The sequence below is a fragment of the Entelurus aequoreus genome, linkage group LG01 (assembly GCF_033978785.1).
Source record: "Entelurus aequoreus isolate RoL-2023_Sb linkage group LG01, RoL_Eaeq_v1.1, whole genome shotgun sequence".
In the NCBI taxonomy this organism is placed as follows: Eukaryota; Metazoa; Chordata; class Actinopteri; order Syngnathiformes; family Syngnathidae; genus Entelurus; species Entelurus aequoreus.
In genome coordinates, this window is record NC_084731.1 from 78,741,268 (window position 1) to 78,764,318 (window position 23,051).

The following is a 23,051-nucleotide window of genomic DNA, read 5'->3' on the forward strand; positions in this document are numbered from 1 at the left end:
ACTAGCTGCGGAAGCTAGCTTTCCAATCAGCTAAACAGACTCAACCACTCCACGGTGACGTTTTGGTGAATTTACTGAGGAATTTGTAAAACTGAAACAATACAAAAAGAATGCCATTGTAAGTTAATAATACTAACACAGGCACTCGTAAACGTGTTGGCATATTAGCTAATGCTAACAACACTGTTTCGATTACTTTACGAAAGCACGTACAAATATGCATGAAAACACTCCTACAGACATCACATACGGGACAGTTTAGTAAATATGAATCGTCTTAGTTATGTTGTAAAACTTACAAACGTTGTTTAGAGTAATGAATGAAGAATCCTTTCGGGCAAAAACGGTATGGACGACTAGAAGACGGAACGGCACTTGTACTTCCGGTACAAAGCAATAAACAGAAGGAAATACTGTAGACCAGGGGTGTCCAAAGTGTGGCCCGGGAGTCTGTCTGCGGCCTGCAGCTGATGTTTTAACAGCATATTCTAAAATTACTTTTTTTTTAAATGAAATAAAAGAGCAAACAGGTGAAATGCAACGAGAAAAAGTTGCAATGTTGACTCTAAAAACATAAAGCTGCGATGCAGGCTGTTTTGTTTTTTCTTTAAAACTGTCATTGCTCAAAAAATAGTAATGAATCAATGTTATGAATTGACATATTCAAGGCTCCAATTAGTTCACATAAAAAATTCCACTTTAATATCCTTTTTGAGGAAAATATTGCATTTCTTGTGTGTGACATATAAAAAACGTATTTTTCTCTAACAAAAAGGGCATAAAACAAACTAACAAAAAAAGAAAAACTGATAGTCGATGAATAAATCGGAATTTGATTTAGAGACGAAAGCTTTGAAACTAAAAAAATTATAATAAAAGACTTGCTTTTAACACTTTAATGAGTGGGGCCCTTTTGGGTCCCCAAGCATTTTAGCAGAATTTTCTTTTTTTTTAAACTGTCATTGCTCAAAAAATAGTAATTAATGATTTACTGACCTATTTGAGGCTCCAGTTACTTTACATCAAACATCCATCCATCCATCCATCTTCTTCCGCTTATCCGAGGTCGGGTCGCGGGGGCAGCAGCCTAAGCAGGGAAGGCCAGACTTCCCTCTCCCCAGCCACTTCGTCCAGCTCTTCCCGGGGGATCCCGAGGCGTTCCCAGGCCAGCCGGGAGACATAGTCTTCCCAACGTGTCCTGGGTCTTCCCCGTTGCCTCCTACCGGTCGGACGTGCCCTAAACACCTCGCTACATCAAACATTCCACTTTCAAAATATTGCTTATTTTGTGTTTTTGCCATAAAAAAACAAGATTTTTGCAAGAAGGGTGTAAAACATTAAAAAAAAAATTAAAATATACTTTATTGGACAGATAGACCTGAAATTGATCTAGAGATTTAAGTGTTGAACAAAAAGATTTATTTTATTTATTTTAAATTATTTTATTACAGACACTTTCGGGTCCCCGCGACCAAACTTGAGGGGAGCCATAATGGTAAAAAAAAAAAAGTTGGACTCCTATATATCTACACCTGCTGTAGATATATAGATTCACCTCGCAGCACCTGCAGTGAGCGAGATTGTCCAAAAGATGATGCCATAGCACAAATAATATCACACTTCTTCAGTGCCTTTGCTTGTGTTTTATGAAAACTATTTGAAAAATAGAAAAACCCATAAATTAGCCTCACTGTTATGTAAGCCACAGGGTTCAAAGCGTAGGAAAAAGGTAGCGGCTTATAGTCTGGAATTTATATGTATTTATTTTCATGTATTAGCTATATTTATTGGTGAAGTAGTTTGTATTTTATTATTATACCCTTATGTACCGTACTCCTACACCCTTATTATAAAGTTAGGACAAAAAAAACACATTGCACAACAGTTTACAAATGATTTGCTTTTGGTCCACTGTGCAAAATCTATGATCCATATGGGACCGCCGTCTGTGTTTGTGGCACTTTTTTTTTTTCTGAGTGAAAAATAATGTTACTGTCAGGCTAACCCACAGTGTAAAAGCTGCGTCTGGGCTTTCGACTGCTGTACCCATTTATCATTTGTCAATTGTGGTGAATTTAGTTTTTTGTGTGGCACCACAATGTCACAAAGTGTCGCTTTCACATGCAATTACCAGGAAACTTAACGTGCAGCTGAGATAAAAGTTACAGTCGGATTGATGCTCAGGTTTTTTGTTTTGGGGTTGTTGTTTTTTTCAGTTTGAAAAGGAGAAACAGCATGACATTCGGGACTTCTTCTCCCCGGGTGCCGGCAAGGAGAAGAAGAGGAAGCGACTCCAAGATAACGAGTCTCCTTCCATTTCCTCCGAAAATCCTGCAACTTGCAGTGGAAGGAACTCTGAGAGAAAGACGGAGGAGGAGGAAACGTCGGCCACCGACGACGACAACTTCTCTCCACAGTTGAAGAGGAACCGGGGCTTGCGGACCAGCCCCAGCCTGAGGTCTGCATCCAGGGGCAAGAAACGGTTGACGCAGGTCTTGGACCATCAGGAGGCGTCGGAGTCGGGCGCTTCCACCCGGACGTGGGCCTGCGGGGCATGTACGTACTCCAACAGCCCCCTGCTGCCTTACTGCGAGATGTGCAACGGGCCACGCTCTTCATCAGGTGAGACGGGCCCACACCTTCCTTTTTTCTTAATTGTTCTCTCTCTCTGTTGCCGCACTGCTTTTCAGCAGCATTCCAGAATAAGATGTGTTATCACAGGCCGCCTCGCCACTTTCCGAAATAGCTCCGCTGGCTCCTTCTCATTCGCGCTCTCTTTCTCTGCTGATGACGCGTTCTCAGTGTAATTTTCACCTGTCAGGCCGAGAGAGCAAGAGAGCCGCGAATGACTTACGCGAAAGTTAGTAAGAGATATGTCAGGCCGTCATGTCTACCGATCTGTACGCCGCTGGAAGAAATCAGTCTTATTAGTGGAACCATCTGCACGGCCTCATATATGACAGCATGTCATTACTGAAGGCACATACACAAAACGGTTATTATGGGTATGGATGGGTTCAGAATTCGGTACTTTTATATATATGTATAAAAGTACCGACAAGTGTTCCACAAATATTTTGAAAAGGGTGCCAATATGTATTTTGATACGTTTCGATACTTTTCAGAATTAAGGGGACCAAAATTTTTTTATTATTGGCTTTATTTTACAAGAAATTCTTATAGTACATAAAACATGCATTTCTTATTGTAATTAAAGAATAATATTGTCATTAAATAAGAGTCCATCCATCCATCCATTTTCTACCGCTTGCCCCTTATGGGGTCGCAGGTAAAGTGAACATACTAAACCAGGGCTATTCAACTACATCAGGCCTGGGCAATTATTTTGACTCGAGAGGCCAAATTTAGAGAAAAAAATGTGTCTGGGGGCCGGTATATCTATCTATCTATCTATCTATCTATCTATCTATCTATCTATCTATCTATCTATCTATCTATCTATCTATCTATATTTATATATATATGTATGTATGTATGTATGTATGTATATATATATCAGTGGCGTGCAGTCACTAGAGGCAGGGGAGGCGGGGCCTCACCTGCCATCATGGAAAGAAAAAAAATGTAAAAAGAAAAAAAAATTTATTAAATTGTTATATGTATCCAGTGATTATACTAAAGTTATTTTCCATTTAACTTCACCAGTTTTAGATTATTTTTATTTTTATTTTCACATTTGCCGTTCAAATACTGAGAAGAGACGGTGCGGTGATCAGCAGCCAGTTGAGGCACGTCACTGATTTCTGCCTCAACATGGATTGTGCACAATGACTCGGCTAACTGCTGAGCTGCTGTGCAGTGAGACTGTATTGCTATGTGAATTATATCAGCTAACTAAACTATGGCATAGTTTAGTTAGCTGAGGTATATAATGTACAGTGTATTTTGTCAAAAACTGTATGTGTGTAACGTATTTCTTGTGCTGAGCATTCATAAATCTGCTGCAAAAGATGTACTGGTTGAGGCTCACAGTAATCTGGCCTCCTGGTGGTAGAGGGCGGTAGTGATCCCAGAGATCATTCCTCGGCCGCAGAAGAAAAAAACCCGAAAAAAACCCAAAACGTTTGCAAGTCAATTAGTGCAGCGATTGTTTATTTCCTCTCGCCTGGACTTTTATTAAAAACATGGAGGATTACATATGTAAAATAAAACAGTTTTCTAAACTGGACTTTCAATCGAAGCAGGAGGTAATAATTAAAGGTAGACCAACGCCATAGCTAAAAGGTTTGCTTTTGACTTCGGGACAGAAGACCCGTTCTTTTCAAACGGCGTGGTACACACGCAAAGGCTGGCTGTGTGGATGTCCAGCAAGAAAGGTAAGACCATAATAATGTTTTTTTTATTAAATGTGCTTTTTTGTGTGCTACAGTTGTGTAAAGAATGCTGGTATGAGCTTTTAAACATAACCCGTTAACTGCTGCCAATCACATGGTGAATAAGATACTATTTAGGGTTCATATGTTTGTAAATCTGACTGTGATGATGCAGTGCCTCACCAGACATTAACCTCACAGCACGCCACTGATATATATATATATATATATATATATATATATATATATATATATATATATATATATATATATATGTATATATGTATATATGTATATATATATATATATATATATGTATATATATATATATGTATGTATATATGTATATATATATGTATGTATGTATATATGTATATATATATGTATGTATGTATATATGTATGTATGTATCAAGATGTACAATAAGGAGGCACTTGAAGAAAAATGGGCTGCATGGTCGAGTGGCCAAAAAGTTTAATTTTGGTCTCATCACTCCAAATGACTTTGTTCCAGAAGTTTTGAGGCTTGTCTCTGTGCTGTTTGGCGTAATGTAAGGGGGATACTTTGTGACATTTGCGCAGAAATGGCTTTCTTCTGGCGACTCGACGATGCAGCCCATTTTTCTTCAAGTGCCCCCTTATTGTACATCTTGAAACAGTCACACCACAATTTTTCAGAGAGTCCTGTATTCCAGCTGAAGTTATTTGTGGATTTTTATTTGCATCTCGAACAATTTTCCTGGCAGTTGTGGCTGAAATCTTTGCTGGTCTACCTGAATCCCTCATTTTCCACTTCTTAATCAGCGTTTGAACACTGCTGATTGGCATTCTCAATTCCTTGTATATATTTTTATACCCCTTTCCTGTTTTATGCAGTTCAATTACCTTTTCTCGCAGATCCTTTGACAATTATTTTGCCTTCCCCATGACTCAGAATCCAGAAACATCTGTGCAGCACTGGATGAAAGATGCAATGGTCTGTCAGAAGCCCAGAAACTCACTGACCTTTTATACACACACATTAATTACAAACAAACAGGTCACAGGTGAGGATTGGAACCTTAATTAGCCATTCCATCGTGTTTGTGTCAACTTTTGTGCATGTTATCAGATCAAAGTCACTGGGGTATGTAAACTTTTGATCTGGGTCATTTGGGTACTTTCTTTTGTCATTTTGATTTAAAAAGAGTAAACACAGTTGTTTGCCAATAAATAGCTTCACACAACCATTAAGCATGAGTGGACGAAAGGTTTTTGTGTTATCATTCATATTCTCTGAAAAATGGCCAAGAAATCATAAATTCTCCCAGGGTATGTAAACTTATAAGCACGACTGTATGTATGTGTGTGTGTATATATATATATATATATATATATATACTACCGTTCAAAAGTTTGGGGTCACATTGAAATGTCCTTATTTTTGAAGGAGAAGCACTGTACTTTTCAATGAAGATAACTTTAAACTAGTCTTAACTTTAAAGAAATACACTCTATACATTGCTAATGTGGTAAATGACTATTCTAGCTGCAAATGTCTGGTTTTTGGTGCAATATCTACATAGGTGTATAGAGGCCCATTTCCAGCAACTATCACTCCAGTGTTCTAATGGTACAATGTGTTTGCTCATTGGCTCAGAAAGCTAATTGATGATTAGAAAACCCTTGTGCAATCATGTTCACACATCTGAAAACAGTTTAGCTCGTTACAGAAGTTACAAAACTGACTTTCCTTTGAGCAGATTAAGTTTCTGGAGCATCACATTTGTGGGGTCAATTAAACGCTCAAAATGGCCAGAAAAAGAGAACTTTCATCTGAAACTCGTCTATTCCTGTTCTTAGAAATGAAGGCTATTCCACAAAATTGTTTGGGTGACCCCAAACTTTTGAACGGTAGTGTATATATATGTATATGTGTATATATATATATATGTGTGTGTATATATATATATATATATATATATATATATATATATATATATATATATATATATATATATATATATATATATATATATATATATATATATATATATATATATACACATATGTATATATATACTGTATATGTATGTATATATACACATATGTATATACATACATATACACACTCACACACACACACACACACACACACACACAGGCGGTCTGTTTTTAGCGGTCAATCAGACATTATTGTGAGGTTTTGTATTAGTGTTCCTAAAAATAGGACCCAGGCACACATACTGTACAGTAGATTTTCACAGTTTACATATATATATATATATATATATATATATATATATATATATATATATATATATATATATATATATATATATATATATATATATAAATGTGTGTGTGTGTGTGTGTATATGTATATGACCGATATACATATCGATATACTGATCGGCATATTTTACAATCAAGCGTAACTCAACAAAAATGCAACAAACACAGCAAAATATGAACGCGAAGGGTAAAAAAAAAACCCACCTACTATCTGATATATCACTACGCTTTAGAACTTTGTTGTAAAAATCTCCTTCCGCGTCTGTCCCTGACACCCGCATTTCAGGCTGGCCGCTTTGGAAACACTTGTCTGAGCTGCTGTGACTTAGATTACCATAGTAACTCATTAGATTACCATAGTAACTAGTATATCATGCAAAAGCACAGATTCCAACCATTTAAATACTTTGTATAGTTCAAGACTTACGGTCATTTGAAAACATCACTCCACGTTATAATGGCAGCTACAGTTTCGATCTTAAAAAACAAAAAAAATGTTTGGGGAATGTCCGGTGGGCCAGATTGAAAAGCTTAACGGGCCTTAATCTGCCCAGGTCTGAACTACATAATGAAGAGGGCCGCAGTTTCAAGAGCCCAAGGTCTTAGGGGCCTGACATCAAAATGTGGATGTTTCTTTTAAAAAGGTGCCTCCGCTACTTATGTTTCTTTACTTAATTGCAAAGTAAACACATCGGCTTTCTCACTGCACAGAATATTCCTCGTCCTGCAGGGATGATACTTGTAAGTAACTTACTTTATTTGTCGCCATGGAGGCGAAGATTAGTGTTTTAGAAGTAGATATAACGCTGCCGACTGCGGATGGATGTTAGCTGCTAGCTAGCTAGCTAGCCATGTCCTAAAGCAACTCTTCCTGAGGGTGTTTCAGTGTTATAACTTCACTTTTATCTTTAGTTTTTAAACCAAAATGCGTCCGTTCTCCCTTTTCTGTCTTCACACTGTGTCTGCTTGTAAGTACTCTGTGACTGTGCGCTGCCGAACATGCTCCTAAAACCAGCAATGTCACAACGTGACTTTGACGCGCCGTAATGCCAGTTTTAAAAAAAATAAATGGGGAACCGGTACTTTTCAAACAGAGTACAGTATCGTTTTTTATTCATTAGTACTGCGATACTATACTAGTACCGGTATACCGTACAACCCTAGTTGGAAGGGGCAAAACCGGGACAACAACAGGTTGATTGTGTTTGTGTGTACTCCACTTTGAGTGGTTGCTATGTTCTTCTTCTTCAATTTTGTCCAAATGAGATTCCGTTTGTTCAATGCCTGATTTTTTGTATCCTAACGTGTAATAGATGCAAATTTTAGTGTGTGTGTACACCACTTATTTAAGTTTATATTTTAAGTCCTTAACTTTGTTTGTTCTATCCGTCTATTTTGTTTGTTCTATCCGTCTATCCATCGATCTTCTGCCTGCCACTTAAAAAAATTGTAGACACTTCTTATTTTACTTTTGACCGGAGAAATGTATCTGATTCCAGATGGCAAGAACAGCAGTGTTCATTAATTGGACACGAATGAAACCTTGTTGCGCCCTATATTTGAAACCGGAGATTTGTTTTTAATTAAAGTGTCATTACAGCTCACCTCATATGGCAGAGTGTGATCTCTCAGGTGGGTTAGTTAGAAGGCGGTACTTGATTAAACTGTTTGAGGAAGATTAGGTAGGACTTTAATGGAGTATATTTGGTAAAAATAAGAGCAGAACATTTCCTGTTGAATAAAACCTACTGTCATGCTCAACTTCAGTCGTTCGACAGATAATTTGTCTCAGCATTGGCAGCCAAATTCTCCTGGCTCTTGTCCTGATTTTTATCAATTTCATCCGTGTCGTTTAATGACTCTGACTGGCCACATCTTTAAATGTTTTATAATGCCCCTCCTGTGAGCATACAGGACCATCCTTCTCTAATCTCTGGTACATTTCTCCGGACAGGCTTTGTGCAGACTACAGAACAAGTGATGATCTACTTATTTGATACAACGTTCTCATAGGCTAATACAGGGGTGTACAAACTTTTTCCACTGAGGGTCACACACTAAAAGAATTAAACCATGTTGATACTTTTCATTTATAAAACAAATACACTATAGATTTTTTTCAACTTTAGGGCTCCTCAAGTTTGGTCCCTGGTACCCTGAAGGGTCTCAGTCACAAAAATGTTAAAATTAAGTCATATATACTTTAGAAAAAAAATAAATATATATATATATATATATATATATATATATATATATATATATATATATATATATATATATATATATATATATATATATATATATATATATATATATATATATATATATATATATATATATATATATAATATTCAAATATCAAACTTCTTAAATCTTTAGATTAATTTTAGGTTTGTCGATATAAAGTATTTTTTTAATGTTTTATGCCCTTTTTGTCAGAAATGTGCAATATTTTCCTCTACTTCTAGTTAGAATATTTGATGTAAAGTAATTGAGCTTTAAATAGATCAATAATTCATAACAATTGATTTGAAATCATTCTTATTTTTTGAGCGGTTAAAAAAAAATCCACAAAAATTCCCCACTCATTAAAATGTAAAATATATATATATATATATATATATATATATATATATATATATATATATATATATATATATATATATATATATATATATATATATATATATATATATATATGTATATATATATATATATATATATATATATACATATATATATATATATATATATATATATATATATATATATATATATATATATATATATATATATATATATATATATATATATATATATATATATATATATATATATATATATATATATATATATATATATATATATATATATATATATATATATATATATATACGTTAGGTCAGGAAAAACACTCAGGCTATTTCATCCCTACAAGCCTGTTTCACAGGTTTCCCTGCTCTTCAGGGGATTTTAGAAGAGCAGGGAAACCTGCGAAACAGGCTTGTAGGGATGAAATAGCCTCTGTGTTTTTTCCTGATCTAACGTCTATACCAAAGGTTTGGACACAGCCTCATTCAATGCGTTTTCTTTATTTTCATGACTATTTACATTGTAGATTGTCACTGAAGGCATCACAACTATGAATGAACACATGTGGAGTTATGTACTTAACAAAAAAGGTGACATAACTGAAAACATGTTTTATATTCCTGGTTCTTCAAAATAGCCACCCTTTGCTCTGATTACTTTTTCGCACACTCTTGGCATTCTCTTGATGAGCTTCAAGAGGTAGTCACCTGAAATGGTTTTCACTTCACAGGTGTGGTTGAAGCTCATCGGTCATGCCCCTTAAAAAAAATGGGGAACCGGTACTTTTCAAACGGAGTATAGTACCGTTTTTGATCCATTAGTATTGCGATACTATACTAATACCGGTATACCGTACCAGCCTTATGAAGACATTAATGGGGTTCTCGTTTGCGGATGAAACAAGGGATTTGATTGGGTAAGTCGTGTAAAGACCCCGCAGGATTTCACCCCTAACATCTCGCTTGGTGGGGACCGTGCTACACAAATTGAGCCGTCTCTCTCACCGGTCTTGCTCGGCTTGTTAGCGAAGGGGGGCAGCGGAGAGGCCAGGTACCCGGAGACTTGTATGACATTTGAGCGAGTCGTCACCGGGCTGGCCTTTTGAAGAAACAAGTCACTGAGAGGAAGGATCACTAATTAGCCCATCGCTGAATCTCACTACTTGTTAGATTTCACACGTCAACAAACAAATAATTTGAGAGGATGTAATTCCAATTTCCTTTTAGGGGAATGGAAATAACTGCAATATTCCAACGTTTGCATTAACATACCGTTTTGTAAAAAAACAAACAGAAGGTCTTATTTTCTTAAGCAGTGTCAGAATATGAGCAAAGGCAAAAAAACAAAAGTCCTGAGACTCACTTTTTAGTCATTTAGTTATAGTTAATCATTTTGAGTCCAACCATTTTATTACATTGTCTCAAGAGACAGTACTATAGAAAGGACATTTACGATGAACTCCTCTTACACTGGTACTTCAACTTAAGAGTGTTTTGAGATAAGAGCTCGGATAACGGTTATGCTTGAAGTTGCAAGTGAAAATTTGAGTTTAAAGCATCCCTGTTATTAGTTAATGTAGCGAATGTCACAGTGAACCCCGAGATCCCGCAAGATCCAACCAAAACATCTGGTCTTCTTCACTAACATTAGCTTTTAGCTCAAGATGCACATAACTTTGTTTTTACAACCGCGGGAAGGAAGAAAGTGAATGTGAAGGACAGTGTTGGGAAGAAGATGCGGATGATATTCGTTGAATTAGAAAAATAAATTATCAAAAATATGACAGAGGGTGTAGCTAGCTAACTTGGTGTACCTCAATTTAAGAGTGTTTTGAGATAAGAGCTAATTGTTTTACTTTGAGTTGCAAGCATACATTTGAGTTACAAGCATTCCTGTCATTAGCTAACTTGGCATACCTCAACTGAAGAGTGTTTTGAGATAAGAGCTAATTGTTATAATTTGAGTTACAAGCATACATTTGAGTTACAAGCATCCTTGTCATTAGCTAACTTGGCATACGTCTCAACTTAGTGTTTTGAGATAAGAGCTAAGTGTTATGCTGTGAGTTACAAGCATCCCTGTCATTAGCTAACTTGGCATACCTCAACTTAAGAGTGTTTTGAGATAAGAGCTCATTGTTATGCTTTGATATATAAGCATACATTTGAGTTACAAGCATTCCTGTCATTAGCTAACTTGGCATACCTCAACTTAAGAGTGTGTTGAGATAAGAGCTAATTGTTATGCTTTGATATATAAGCATACATTTGAGTTACAAGCATCCCTGTCATTAGCTAACTTGGCATACCTCAACGTAAGAGTGTGTTGAGATAAGAGCTAATTGTTATGCTTTGAGTTACAAACATACATTTGAGTTACAAGCATCCCTGTCATTATTTATAAAAGGTTGATCTAGTGTGTGAATGTGAGTGTGAATGTTGTCTGTCTATCTGTGTTGGCCCTGCGATGAGGTTGCGACTTGTCCAGGGTGTACCCTTCCTTACGCCCGATTGTAGCTGAGATAGGCTCCAGCGCACCCCGCCACCCCGAAGGGAATAAGCGATAGAAAATGGATGGATTTATATAGGCTAGTAAGGTAAAGTTTTGTACCTGACAAGTTTCAGCTACCTTGCTTCTGCAGCCTTCAACTTTACCTTACTAGCCTATATAAATCAACCATTTATAAATACACATCAATAGGCTAAATGAACCTCCTTGTAATTAGCTAACCTGGCATACCTCAACTTAAGAGTGTTTTGAGAAAAGAGCTAATTGTTATGCTTTGAGTTACAAGCATACATTTGATTTACAACCATACTTGTCATTAGTTGGTATAGCAAATGTCGCAGTGAAAGATCCGACCAAAACACCTGGTCTTTTTCGCTAGAATTACCTTATAGCTCGAGATGCACATAACTCTGCGGGAAGGAAGAACGTGAGTGTGAAGGACAGTGTTGGGAAGAACATGCGGATGATATTCATTACATTTAAAAAATTAATAATCAAAAATATAACAGGGTGTAGCTAGCTAACTTGGCATACCTCAACTTAAGAGTGTTTTGATATAAGAGCTAATTGTTATGCTTTGAGATGCAAGCATACATTTGAGTTACAAGTATCCCTGTCATTAGCCAACCTGGTATACTTCAACTTAAGAGTGTTTTGAGATAAGAGCTAATTGTTATGCTTTGAGTTACAAGCATACATTTGAGTTACAATCATTCCTGTCATTAGCTAACTTGGCATACCTCAATTTAAGAGTGTTTTGAGATTAGAGCAATTTGTTATGCTTTGAGTTGCAAGCATGCATTTGATTTATAAGCATCCCTGTCATTAGCTAACTTGGCATACGTCAACTAAATAGTGTTTTGAGATAAGAGATAATTGTTATGCTTTGAGTTACAAGCATCCCTGTCATTAGCTAACTTGGCATACCTCAACTTAAGAGTGTTTTGAGATAAGAGCTAATTTTTATACTTTGAGTTACGAGCATACATTTGAGTTACAAGCATCCCTGTCATTAGCTAACTTGGCATACGTCAAATTAATAGTGTTTTGAGATAAGAGCTAATTGTTACGCTTTTAGTTACAAGCATACATTTGATTTACAAGCATCCCTGTCATTAGTTGGTATAGCAAATATCGCAGTGAACCCCGGGAATCCGACCAAAACATCTGGGGCCGTACTTATCAAGCTTCTTAGAGTGCCATTTTACACTTAAGTCCTAAGAATTTGCGAAATATAGTCCTACTCTCAAACTTAAGAATAAAAGCTTTTTATCAACGTTCTTAAGTCTAAGAATCACTCCTACTCTCCACGATATTTAAGAGACCTTCAGAGGTGTCTTAAGTGGTTAGGAGTTGCCAGCAGGGGATGGCACTGAGGCGAGAGAGACGTGCGCGAACGTTCAGGGAAGGTTTTTTTTTTATGACGAGCAACTGATCAAACGGTATCGTTTAGACAGAGCGGATATTATTTTTGTCACAGATTTAATACTTTTCGATTCTTTGTTGATTTCTGCATGTGTCTGCAGTGGGCTAGTATATATAGAGCCACCCACACCAGTTTCAAATTAGTTGCCTAATTAATGAATTGGAAAGAAAATGTTATGACAGTAGCGTATGTGTGTGGCCGTGAGGTGAGTGACGTCAGTGAGTGTGTGGGCGATAGAAGAGAGGGAGCGGTAGCGTGAGTGCCGGCGGGGACTAGTTTGTTTTGTATTATTTTGTAGTTTATTGTCAAAATATACACTCCCATTGTCCACTTAAATATTTCCAAGATATTTCTTTATTCTTAGACAACGGATTCCCTTCCGTGATTGGTCATTTCTATGGACACATAAATGACGTCACCTAAAATTCCGTTTACGGCACATAGTAATGTCGTAATTCAGCTCTGAGTGTGACACTTAAGATTCAGTCCTACACTTCGCTGAAAGTGTGAGTAAGACGCTTGATAACTAACTTTTAAGTGCAGCTTTCAGCGAAGAATTTATTTACTCTTAAGTCAAGTCTTAGCAGACTTCTTAGGAGTAATTCTAAGAAGCTTGATAAGTACGGCCCCTGGTCTTCCTCGATAGCATTAGCTTATAGCTCGAGATGCACATAACTTTGTTTTTACAACCGAGGGAAGGAAGAAAGTGAGTGTGAAGGACAGTGTTGGGAAGAATATGCAAATGATATTAATTGAATTTTTAAAAAAAATATCAAAAATATGACAAAGCGTGTAGCTAGCTAACTTGGCATACCTCAACTTTAGAGTGTTTTGAGATAAGAGCGAATTGTTATGCTTTGAGTTACAAGCATACATTTGAGTTACAAAGCATCCCTGTCATTAGTCGGTATAGCAAATGTCACAGTGAACCATGTTATTTTTTTTACATATATTTTAGCATATTCTATTTTTTAAATGGCGTTAATTTTAGTTATTCTCTAATTATCCTCAATGCCTTGCCATGTTTTGTTTTGTCTTTGCTTTTTCTTTGTTATTGTCAATAGTGCTGGGGCGTGCGTGTGTACATATTTTATTTTCCTCTATTTTTTGTTCAGCACTTTGTGTTCGCCACTTGCCTGTGTATGAAAAGTGCTACAGTATATAAATGAATAAAGTTGGATGAAGCCATCTGAGCGTAACGCTGCTAGCCTGCGCCGTACTAAGAGAGACAGCAGAATGATTACAACGCCAGCCAAGAATGATAAAATAATACCTAAGCCTTTTATCCATGAAAATATTGAGAAGCAGACAATTTTGTGCTTGGCAGAGAAGCAGCTGGATCGAGATACAGTAGAAGTCCACTCTTCAAAGTAAATGCTGTACATTACATTACTTCATAAAACTACTGTAGTTGTTTTTAAAAAGTCGGTTCCATTGAAGATCGCACTGGAGCCGCGCTTCAAATAGCCCAGAAAAGGTGACAGGTTAGAATTGTGTGCAGCATGTTCCACAACATAGCACAACATCACAGGTCGGAGCATGATGCCAGTGATGTGAAGGGAAATGAGTATCTCTATGGTGACAGCCGGTAAATGTACACAAAAAACTAAATTTTATTATCAATTGCACACACATGGGACGGCGTGGCGTAGTGGGTAGAGCAACCGTGCCAGAAACCTGAGGGTTGCAGGTTCGCTCCCCGCCTCTTACCATCCAAAAAATCGCTGCCGTTGTGTCCTTGGGCAGGACACTTCACCCTTTGCCCCCGGTGCCGCTCACACCGGTGAAATGAATGATGAATGAATGGTAGGTGGTGGTGCGCAAAATGGCAGCCTCGCTTCCGTCAGTCTACCCCAGGGCAACTGTGGCTACAAATGTACCGTAATTTCCGGACTATAAGCCGCACCCGACTATAAGCCGCACCAGCTAAATCTAGGGGAAAATACAGATTGCTCCATATATAAGCCGCACCCGACTATAAGCCGCAGGGTTTTGATGTGTAATTACCGTAGTATATAGGGTTTCCTACTACCACAGAGGGGATTGTCGGGACAGAGATGACTGTTTGGGAACGCAAAGCGTCCCATTTATTAACAATAAATCTTTCAATCATTCAATCAAACTTTCACATCTTTGACATGGCAAACAGCATTCGTGCAGAGTACAAATAATACAACGGTGCAAAGTAATACAAAGTGCTCGCCTGTACGTTAAAATAACCAGCCTACCGGTATATGAAAAGTCAGTCTTTAATCATTGTGTCATCGTCTTCCTCCTGCGTACTAAAACCACCGAAATCCTCTTCGTCGGTGTCGGAGAACAACAGGCCGCAAATAAGCCGCACCCTTGTATAAGCCGCAGGGACCAGAACGAGGGGAAAAAGTAGCGGCTTATAGTCCGGAAATTACGGTAGCTTACCACCACCAGGTGTGAATGAATGATGGGTTCCCACTTCTCTGTGAGCGCTTTGAGTATATAACAATAGAAAAGCGCGATATAAAATCTAATCCATTATTATTATTTATTATTACACAGTCCTAGTAGATCACCAGCAGTTTTATAGTACTTAGCGCCTTTTATGTGGCATGTTAGTAGTTTAGACCCTTAAAGCTAGCACCACTGTTATGTAGTCTTAATCCTTTCGGGCATGGAATTCACCAGAGCTGCACAGTTTGTTACTAGAATCCTCTTTTATTATCACAAAGCTGGTGCGTGTTCGGCACCTTCCGCTCATCCACCGTCTGCTTTCCATAGCGAGGCAATTGTCATCCCGGAGGTGCGTTTGGGCTCATTACCACGCTGGAAAACTGCCACACGGTCAAGTTTCCCAGGGGAGGAGTAATGCTCTCTCAACAGGACATGTTGGAAATCATGTTTCCTTTATTGACCGCAACTCCTCCAGGAAGACAGCACTTGTGCAGCCCAGAACCACACTACGACAGTACCACCATGCTTGATTGTAGGCAAAAAAAACAACCTGGGATTAAAGGCTTCAGCTTTTCTCCTCCAAACATATTGCTGGGTATTGTGGCCAAACAACTAAATTTTTGTTTCATCTGACCACAGAACTTTCCTCCAGAAGGTCTAATCTTTGTCCATGTGATGTCAGATGAAACAAAAATTGAGCTGTTTGGCCACAATACCCAACGATATGTTTGGAGGAGAAAAGGTGAGGCATTTAATCCCAGGAACACCATGCCTCCCGTCAAGCATCGTGGTGGTAGTATTATGCTCTGGGCCTGTTTTGCTGCCAATGGAACCGGTGCTTTACAGAGAGTAAATGGGACAATTAAAAAGGGGGATTACCTCCAAATTCTTCAGGACAACCTAAAATCATCAGCCCGGAGGTTGGGTCTTGGGCGCAGTTGGGTGTTCCAACAGGACATTGACCCCAAACACACGTCAAAAGTGGTCAAGGACTGGCGAAATCAGGCTAGAATTAAGTTTTTTTTTCCCAAACGTGTGGACAATGCTGAAGAAACAAGTCCATGTCAGAAAATCAACAAATTTAGCTGAACTGCACCAATTTTGTCAAGAGGAGTGGTCAACAATTTAATCAGAAGCTTGCCAGAAGCTTGTGGATGGCTACCAAAAGCACCTTATTGCAGTGAATCTTGCCAAAGGACATGTAACCAAATATTAACATTGCTGTATGTATACTTTTGACCCAGCAGATTTGGTCACATTCTCAGTAGACCCATAATAAATTCATAAAAGAACCAAACTTCATGAATGTTTTTGTGAACGACAAGTATGTGCTCCAATCACTCTATCACAAAAAAATAAGAGTTGTAGAAAGTATTGGAAACTCAAGACAGCCATGACATTATGTTCTTTGATCGTGACTGTATATATACACATATAGTGTGTGTGTATATATATATATATATATATATATGTATGTATGTATGTATGTATGTATGTATGTATGTATGTATGTATGTATGTATGTATGTATGTATGTATATATATATGTATGTATGTATGTATGTATATATATATGTATATATATATGTATATATATATATATGTATGTATATGTATATATATATGTATGTATATGTATATATATATTTGTGTATATATACATATGTATGTATATATATGTATATATATATATATATATATATATATATATATATATATATATATATATATATATATATATATATATATATATATATATATATATATATATATATACCGTATTTTTCGGACTATAAGTCGCAGTTTTTTTTCATAGTTTGGCCGAGGGTGCGACTTATACTTGTGTGAAATTATTAACACATTACCGTAAAATATCAAATAATATTATTTAGCTCATTCACGTAAGAGACTAGACGTATAAGATTTCATGGGATTTAGCGATTAGGAGTGACAGATTGTTTGGTAAACGTATAGCATGTTCTATATGTTATAGTTATTTGAATGACTCTTACCATAATATGTTACGTTAACATACCAGGCACGTTCTCAGTTGGTTATTTATGCGTCATATAACATACACTTATTCAGCCTGTTGTTCACTATTCTTTATTTATTTTAAATTGCCTTTCAAATGTGTATTCTTGGTGTTGGGTTTTAGCAAATAAATTTCCCCCCAAAATTTGACTTATACTCCAGTGCAACTTATATGTTTTTTTCCTTCTTTATTATGCATTTTCGACCGGTGCGACTTATACTCCGGAGCGACTTATACTCCGAAAAATACAGTATATATATATATATATATATATATATATATATATATTTTTTAAATCAATTAAGAATTTTTACAAATAAGAATCACGATTCACTCGTAAATAAAAAAAATTCTGACACCCCTACTTACCACAAATGTCTAGCTTGCATGCTATCGTGTGTTTAGCTGTTGTGTAGCTGCAAGCTCCTAGTAGCTTATAGCCTTGCACGTCTACTTTTTGTAAAAGACTTGACTAAAGTCGAAGAAAAGAGCAACCATGTGTGCTTATTGAAAGACATTTAGGGTTAGGGTTAGGGTAACCCAGTTTTTTAAATTAATTCATAAAAAGAAAATAGGTTTTTGAAAATTTCTAAAACAAATCGGGATTCGAATGTGATATACATTTTTTATCAATCAATCAATGTTTATTTATATAGCCCTAATTCACAAGTGTCTCAAAGGGCTGCACAATTTTTTAGCACTCCTAATTATTATATACCGTAAGATAGTTTGTAAAAATAACAATAAATACTTAAATATCTGCTTGTCACCTTGACTTACGATTTCAAAGCAAGTTATCCATCAATTTGTACGTACAAAAATCAAATAACCAAATGCATAGGCAATAATATAATGAGTAAATGGTAAATGGGTTATACTTGTATAGCGCTTTTCTACCTTCAAGGTACTCAAAGCGCTTTGACATTATTTCCACATTCACCCATTCACACACTGATGGCGGGAGCTGCCATGCAAGGCGCTTCCCACGACCCATCAGGAGCAAGGGTGAAGTGTCTTGCTCAAGGACACAACGGACGTGACTAGGTTGGTAGAAGCTGGGGATTGAACCAGGAACCCTCAGGTTGCTGGCACGGCCACTCTCCCAACCCGCCACGCCGTCCCCATAATGAGGCGATTATACTTTTATTTTCTTACATTCACTGTTACAAGTGGCCCTCTGAGGGCAGCCATGACTGCGAAGTTCGACACTCCTGGTGTAGAAGAATGGCAGCTGTTCCAGCTGCAAAAGCAAAGTCCATGTTGTCTCCCGTTTCATAATTCATTTGAATTCTAATGTGGAGAGAATCGCAAGGTGCACCAATGCTTTGGCCCGTTTTGTTCATTTTCTTTCATTCTGTGGATGGCTATGACATAATCCTTGCATGCATTAACATTTTTAGTGGCTTGAAATCCTGCCTGATCTTTTACTTCCCCGCTATGACATTATGGCCGTGCGAGTGAAGGCGAATTACAAGTTTGATATTTCAAAGGGCGTCCAAATGAGTGCTGTACGCCTGCCACGATCACCTGGGTAGAGCGGTGCGCAGATGTGCCAATTACTCTGATTGTTTTGTTAATGTTGATTGCACACGCACACACACACACGCACACCACAATACAGGAGAGCAATTAGGAAAACAATGTCGCGTAATGATCATTCACCCTCGCTGCAAATTGTATTGCTGTCAAAACAAGATGTACAGTTCTTGAACGTGTTCCAAGCCGGCCAAAGGTTGGAAAATAGATCTCTGCCAATGACCATGTTTTGCTGCCATTTTACACATCTACTTTTTGGGTTCAAGTGGCTTCAAAATTACACTTTTTTTAGGTTGACTTCATTAGTTTTCCTGTGGAAATATGGGGTGTCCTGGTGTAACGAAGTGTACGCTGGTAAACTTGACCTCCAGAACAGTGCTGGTTACCGAGTTGAGAGCTAGAAAGCTCGTCTCTCATGAAATGTCTCCACACATCAGATGGGGTACGTGGCATTATTCTGTTTGTATTTATTTATTCTTGTAAAACACTAATGCAATGCCACACACGGATACAAATAGTCAGCTAAACAAATGGAGTAGTCTATAAAAATATTTTACTGATGGACAAATGAATAGACATAGGCTAGATGAATAAATGAACACTCAATCAGCATGCTAAATCAAACTATAACCTACATTCTTGTATGACAACAGAATGGCTAGCAGAACAGAGGGCAGAGGAAACTCCACGGTTTGATTTAGTATTTGCTAGTTGAACTTTACAGATCACAAAAAAGGTCAATTCGGATCGCTAACATTGTTAGCATAAATGAATGGGATTTAACATAGAGAAAATTAGCATCACGGCTAACGGACAAATATTTCCGGTTCATTATGAGACTGGTGGTGGTACATAAACCTAGCTAGCTAGAGATATTGGCCCCAAAATCATTTATCAAGTACAGGAACAGCTAGGTAGCTTGAGTGGAAGTCTGCTGGAGTAGTCTACAGTCATACAGTAACAAGCAATTACACCTCTATTAAACTTAAATACCACAGGTCAAATATATTTAACCCAGTAATATCATCAAAACTTACCTGACTGAATGAAGTCCTTGGGCTCAAATACTAGTGTGGCCTCAATAGCGCAGCTGTGGTGTATAGCATGCTGGGAATTATCTGTGCATGTGATGGAAGAATGCACTGCACATGTGATAGAGGAATGCACAGTCCAGGGTTGAAATTCTACTGAATTTGCATTAAATCAGGTTGTTTTAGCTAATAATCATGCTGCAAGATCTAGCATGTTGCACTCAATGTTTATTCCCATTAATTTCCCATTAATTCCCATATATTCCCGTTAATTCCCATGGAAAGTTTCCAACTTTGAATATTCCCGGAATTTTGCAACCCTAGTTGACTGGCTGTCCAGCATTGCAGAAGTAAACACGCTGCAAGACTGTATTGGAGAGTGCAAGCCGATACTAGGTGTTTTGCTGATATCCGATAACAGTATCGGGTCGGGCCACCTCTAGTTGAAAGGTACACTCTTTATTTCCAATGTGTTTTAATTTGATGGTCACAAATGTCCATCAGTACTGACCAGGACTATCTACTTCCATGTCTGCACACTCATGAGAATCTCTCCTCTCTTGTCTCTCTGTTGCCTCAGAGCCAGCCGGGCCTCCGCCGCCACTTTCAGCCGAGGAGGAGCAGGCTTGCGACGTCCTGTCCAAATCCGACAGAGAACCGCCACCGCTCAGCCCGCCGAAATCCGCCGCTTCCGAATGGTGCAAAGGCAAACAGAGCGAGGAGGAGGCGGATGAGCCTCCAGAAGACAAACAGAGAGCGGGAGACGCAGAGGGGGGGCACAAGCGGCGGCTCGAAGGCAAACAATCAGTGAGCGAGCAAGGTGGCAGCGGCGGTGGCAGCTGCGTCCTCTCTGACCACACTCACGGTAATCCCACCTGCAATCTTCTCCTTTTCATATCTGTGAAAATTGGCCGGTGCTGCCCATATAATGCTGTTTAATTTCATCACCGCAAAGCAATAAGGGACTATATCTCCTTCCATATGGGGCGAGGTGTTATTATTCATCTTATTATGAGTGTCTACTTGGGGATATTGCCTATTTCTGCACACAGGAAGTGAAGCGAGATATCGAGTACAATCTCACTAATCTCCAAAGTCAAGATTGTCCGCTGCTGGAGAGAAATACGTGCAATGCGAAGGTTGAGGTGCACGAGACGACCAGCCGGGAACAATTGTGATTAGCCGTTTTTATTATAATGATCGTAAAGTACACTCGGGTGTAATTTGATCAAAGTCCCGGAAACACAAACTGCTTCGCTCCCTGTCCACTCTGTTAGTGTGTACATAAAAAAAAAGCCGCACGGCTCTCAGGGAGGGAAATAAACCAAGTCCCAATTACAGAGTGTGTAATATTGCCAAGTGAGTCACGCGTGATTAAGGGTTTCAAAGGGATACACAAAGCAACACATTCATCGGATTAAGTCCGAGCAATTACCGCGTGTAGGGCAAGTACACATCGGAGAGAAATGATCTGACCTTTGAACCAGGACACCGCAGATTAGTTCAACTCAGCGCAATACTTTTTGGAATTGTAAAACTTGGCCTGGCTCTCGTTTTCTTCATGAAAGTGAAAATGAAAGTGATTACATCGTAGCAGCGCAGCACAGCGAGGATGTTTCCATTGACAGTAACTAGTCTGGGTGTCAAAATAGTTGTTTTTCGAATGAATGCGTCCTGTCCAGACACTCAGGCAAATCATATGATCCCCTGCTGGCCCCACTATGGACTGGACTCTCATATTATTAACTAGATCCACTCAACGTCCATTGCACCAGTCGCCCAGGGGGAGGGGGGTCCCCACACTTGCGGTCCCCTCCAAGGTTTCTCATTGTATCCCATGGGGTGGAGTTTATTTCTTGCCCTGATGTGGGATCTGAGCCGAGGATGTCGTTGTGGCTTGTGCAGCCCTTTGAGACACTTGTGATAAAGTGCTCTATAAATAAACTTTGATTGATTGATTGATATTGTTGGTGTAGATCAGGGGTGCCCATTATGTCGATTGCAAGCTACGGGTCGATGGCGGAGGGTGTGTCAGTCGATCCCCAGCCAGGCATTAAAAAAATAGATCTAAAAATTAGCGATCATCATTCTTCACTAAGACATCACTTTCGTCACTTGATTGACATTCACGGCACCCGAGAGTCTTGTGAGCTCATTATTAATAAAAAATGACCGACAGGAAGGCGATAAACACTTTTTATTTCAACAGACTCTCGCGCTGTACCTGCGGTCAAAACTCTAATGAGCGACTGCACAGTTCCTATCTTCATAATAAAAGCGCTGCTTTATCCTGCCTGCGCTAACAAAATAAGAGTCTCAGAAAGATAGCGTGCACAAGCTAGCAAGCTACAGAGTTTGCCGCCAATGTATTTTTTGTAAAGTGTATAAAAAGGAGTATGGAAGCTGGACAAATAAGATGCCAAAAACCAACCACTTTCATGTGGTATTGGACAGAAAGGAGGACTTTTTTTTCTCCTCCATTTGAAAATGTGGACGTTATCATCACTACTGTCTGATTACAAGCAATGCAAGTCCTCAGAATCAGGTAATACACCGACTTATATTCTTGTCTTCATGAAAGAAAGGAATCTATATGTTACGGTTATTGTTTGAGTTTTTTTCAAACATGCATACAATTACAAAATGATACATGTGTTAAACATGCTTGTATTTTTATTAAACACCTTTAACATGTTAACAAAAAACGTCCGTTTCATAAATAAATAAACATTGGTTATAAATATATCAATAATATATATATACATATACATATAAGTATAATATATAGTACAGGCCAAAAGTTTGGACATACCTTCTCATTTCAATGTGTTTTCTTTATTTTCATGACTATTTACATTGTAGATTGTCACTGAAGGCATCGAAACTATG

General features: G+C 38.0%; 1 protein-coding gene across 1 annotated transcript in view; it reads left to right on the top strand.

The window, feature by feature from the left end:
- The window catches only part of zranb3 (zinc finger, RAN-binding domain containing 3), a 278,301-nt gene that overhangs the window by 124,559 nt on the left and 130,691 nt on the right, over window positions 1-23,051 (top strand). The window contains exon 13 of the mRNA XM_062059225.1: window positions 20,743-21,027. Within this exon, the coding sequence (XP_061915209.1) occupies window positions 20,743-21,027 (285 nt within the window). The remainder of the gene's footprint in view (window positions 1-20,742; window positions 21,028-23,051) is intronic.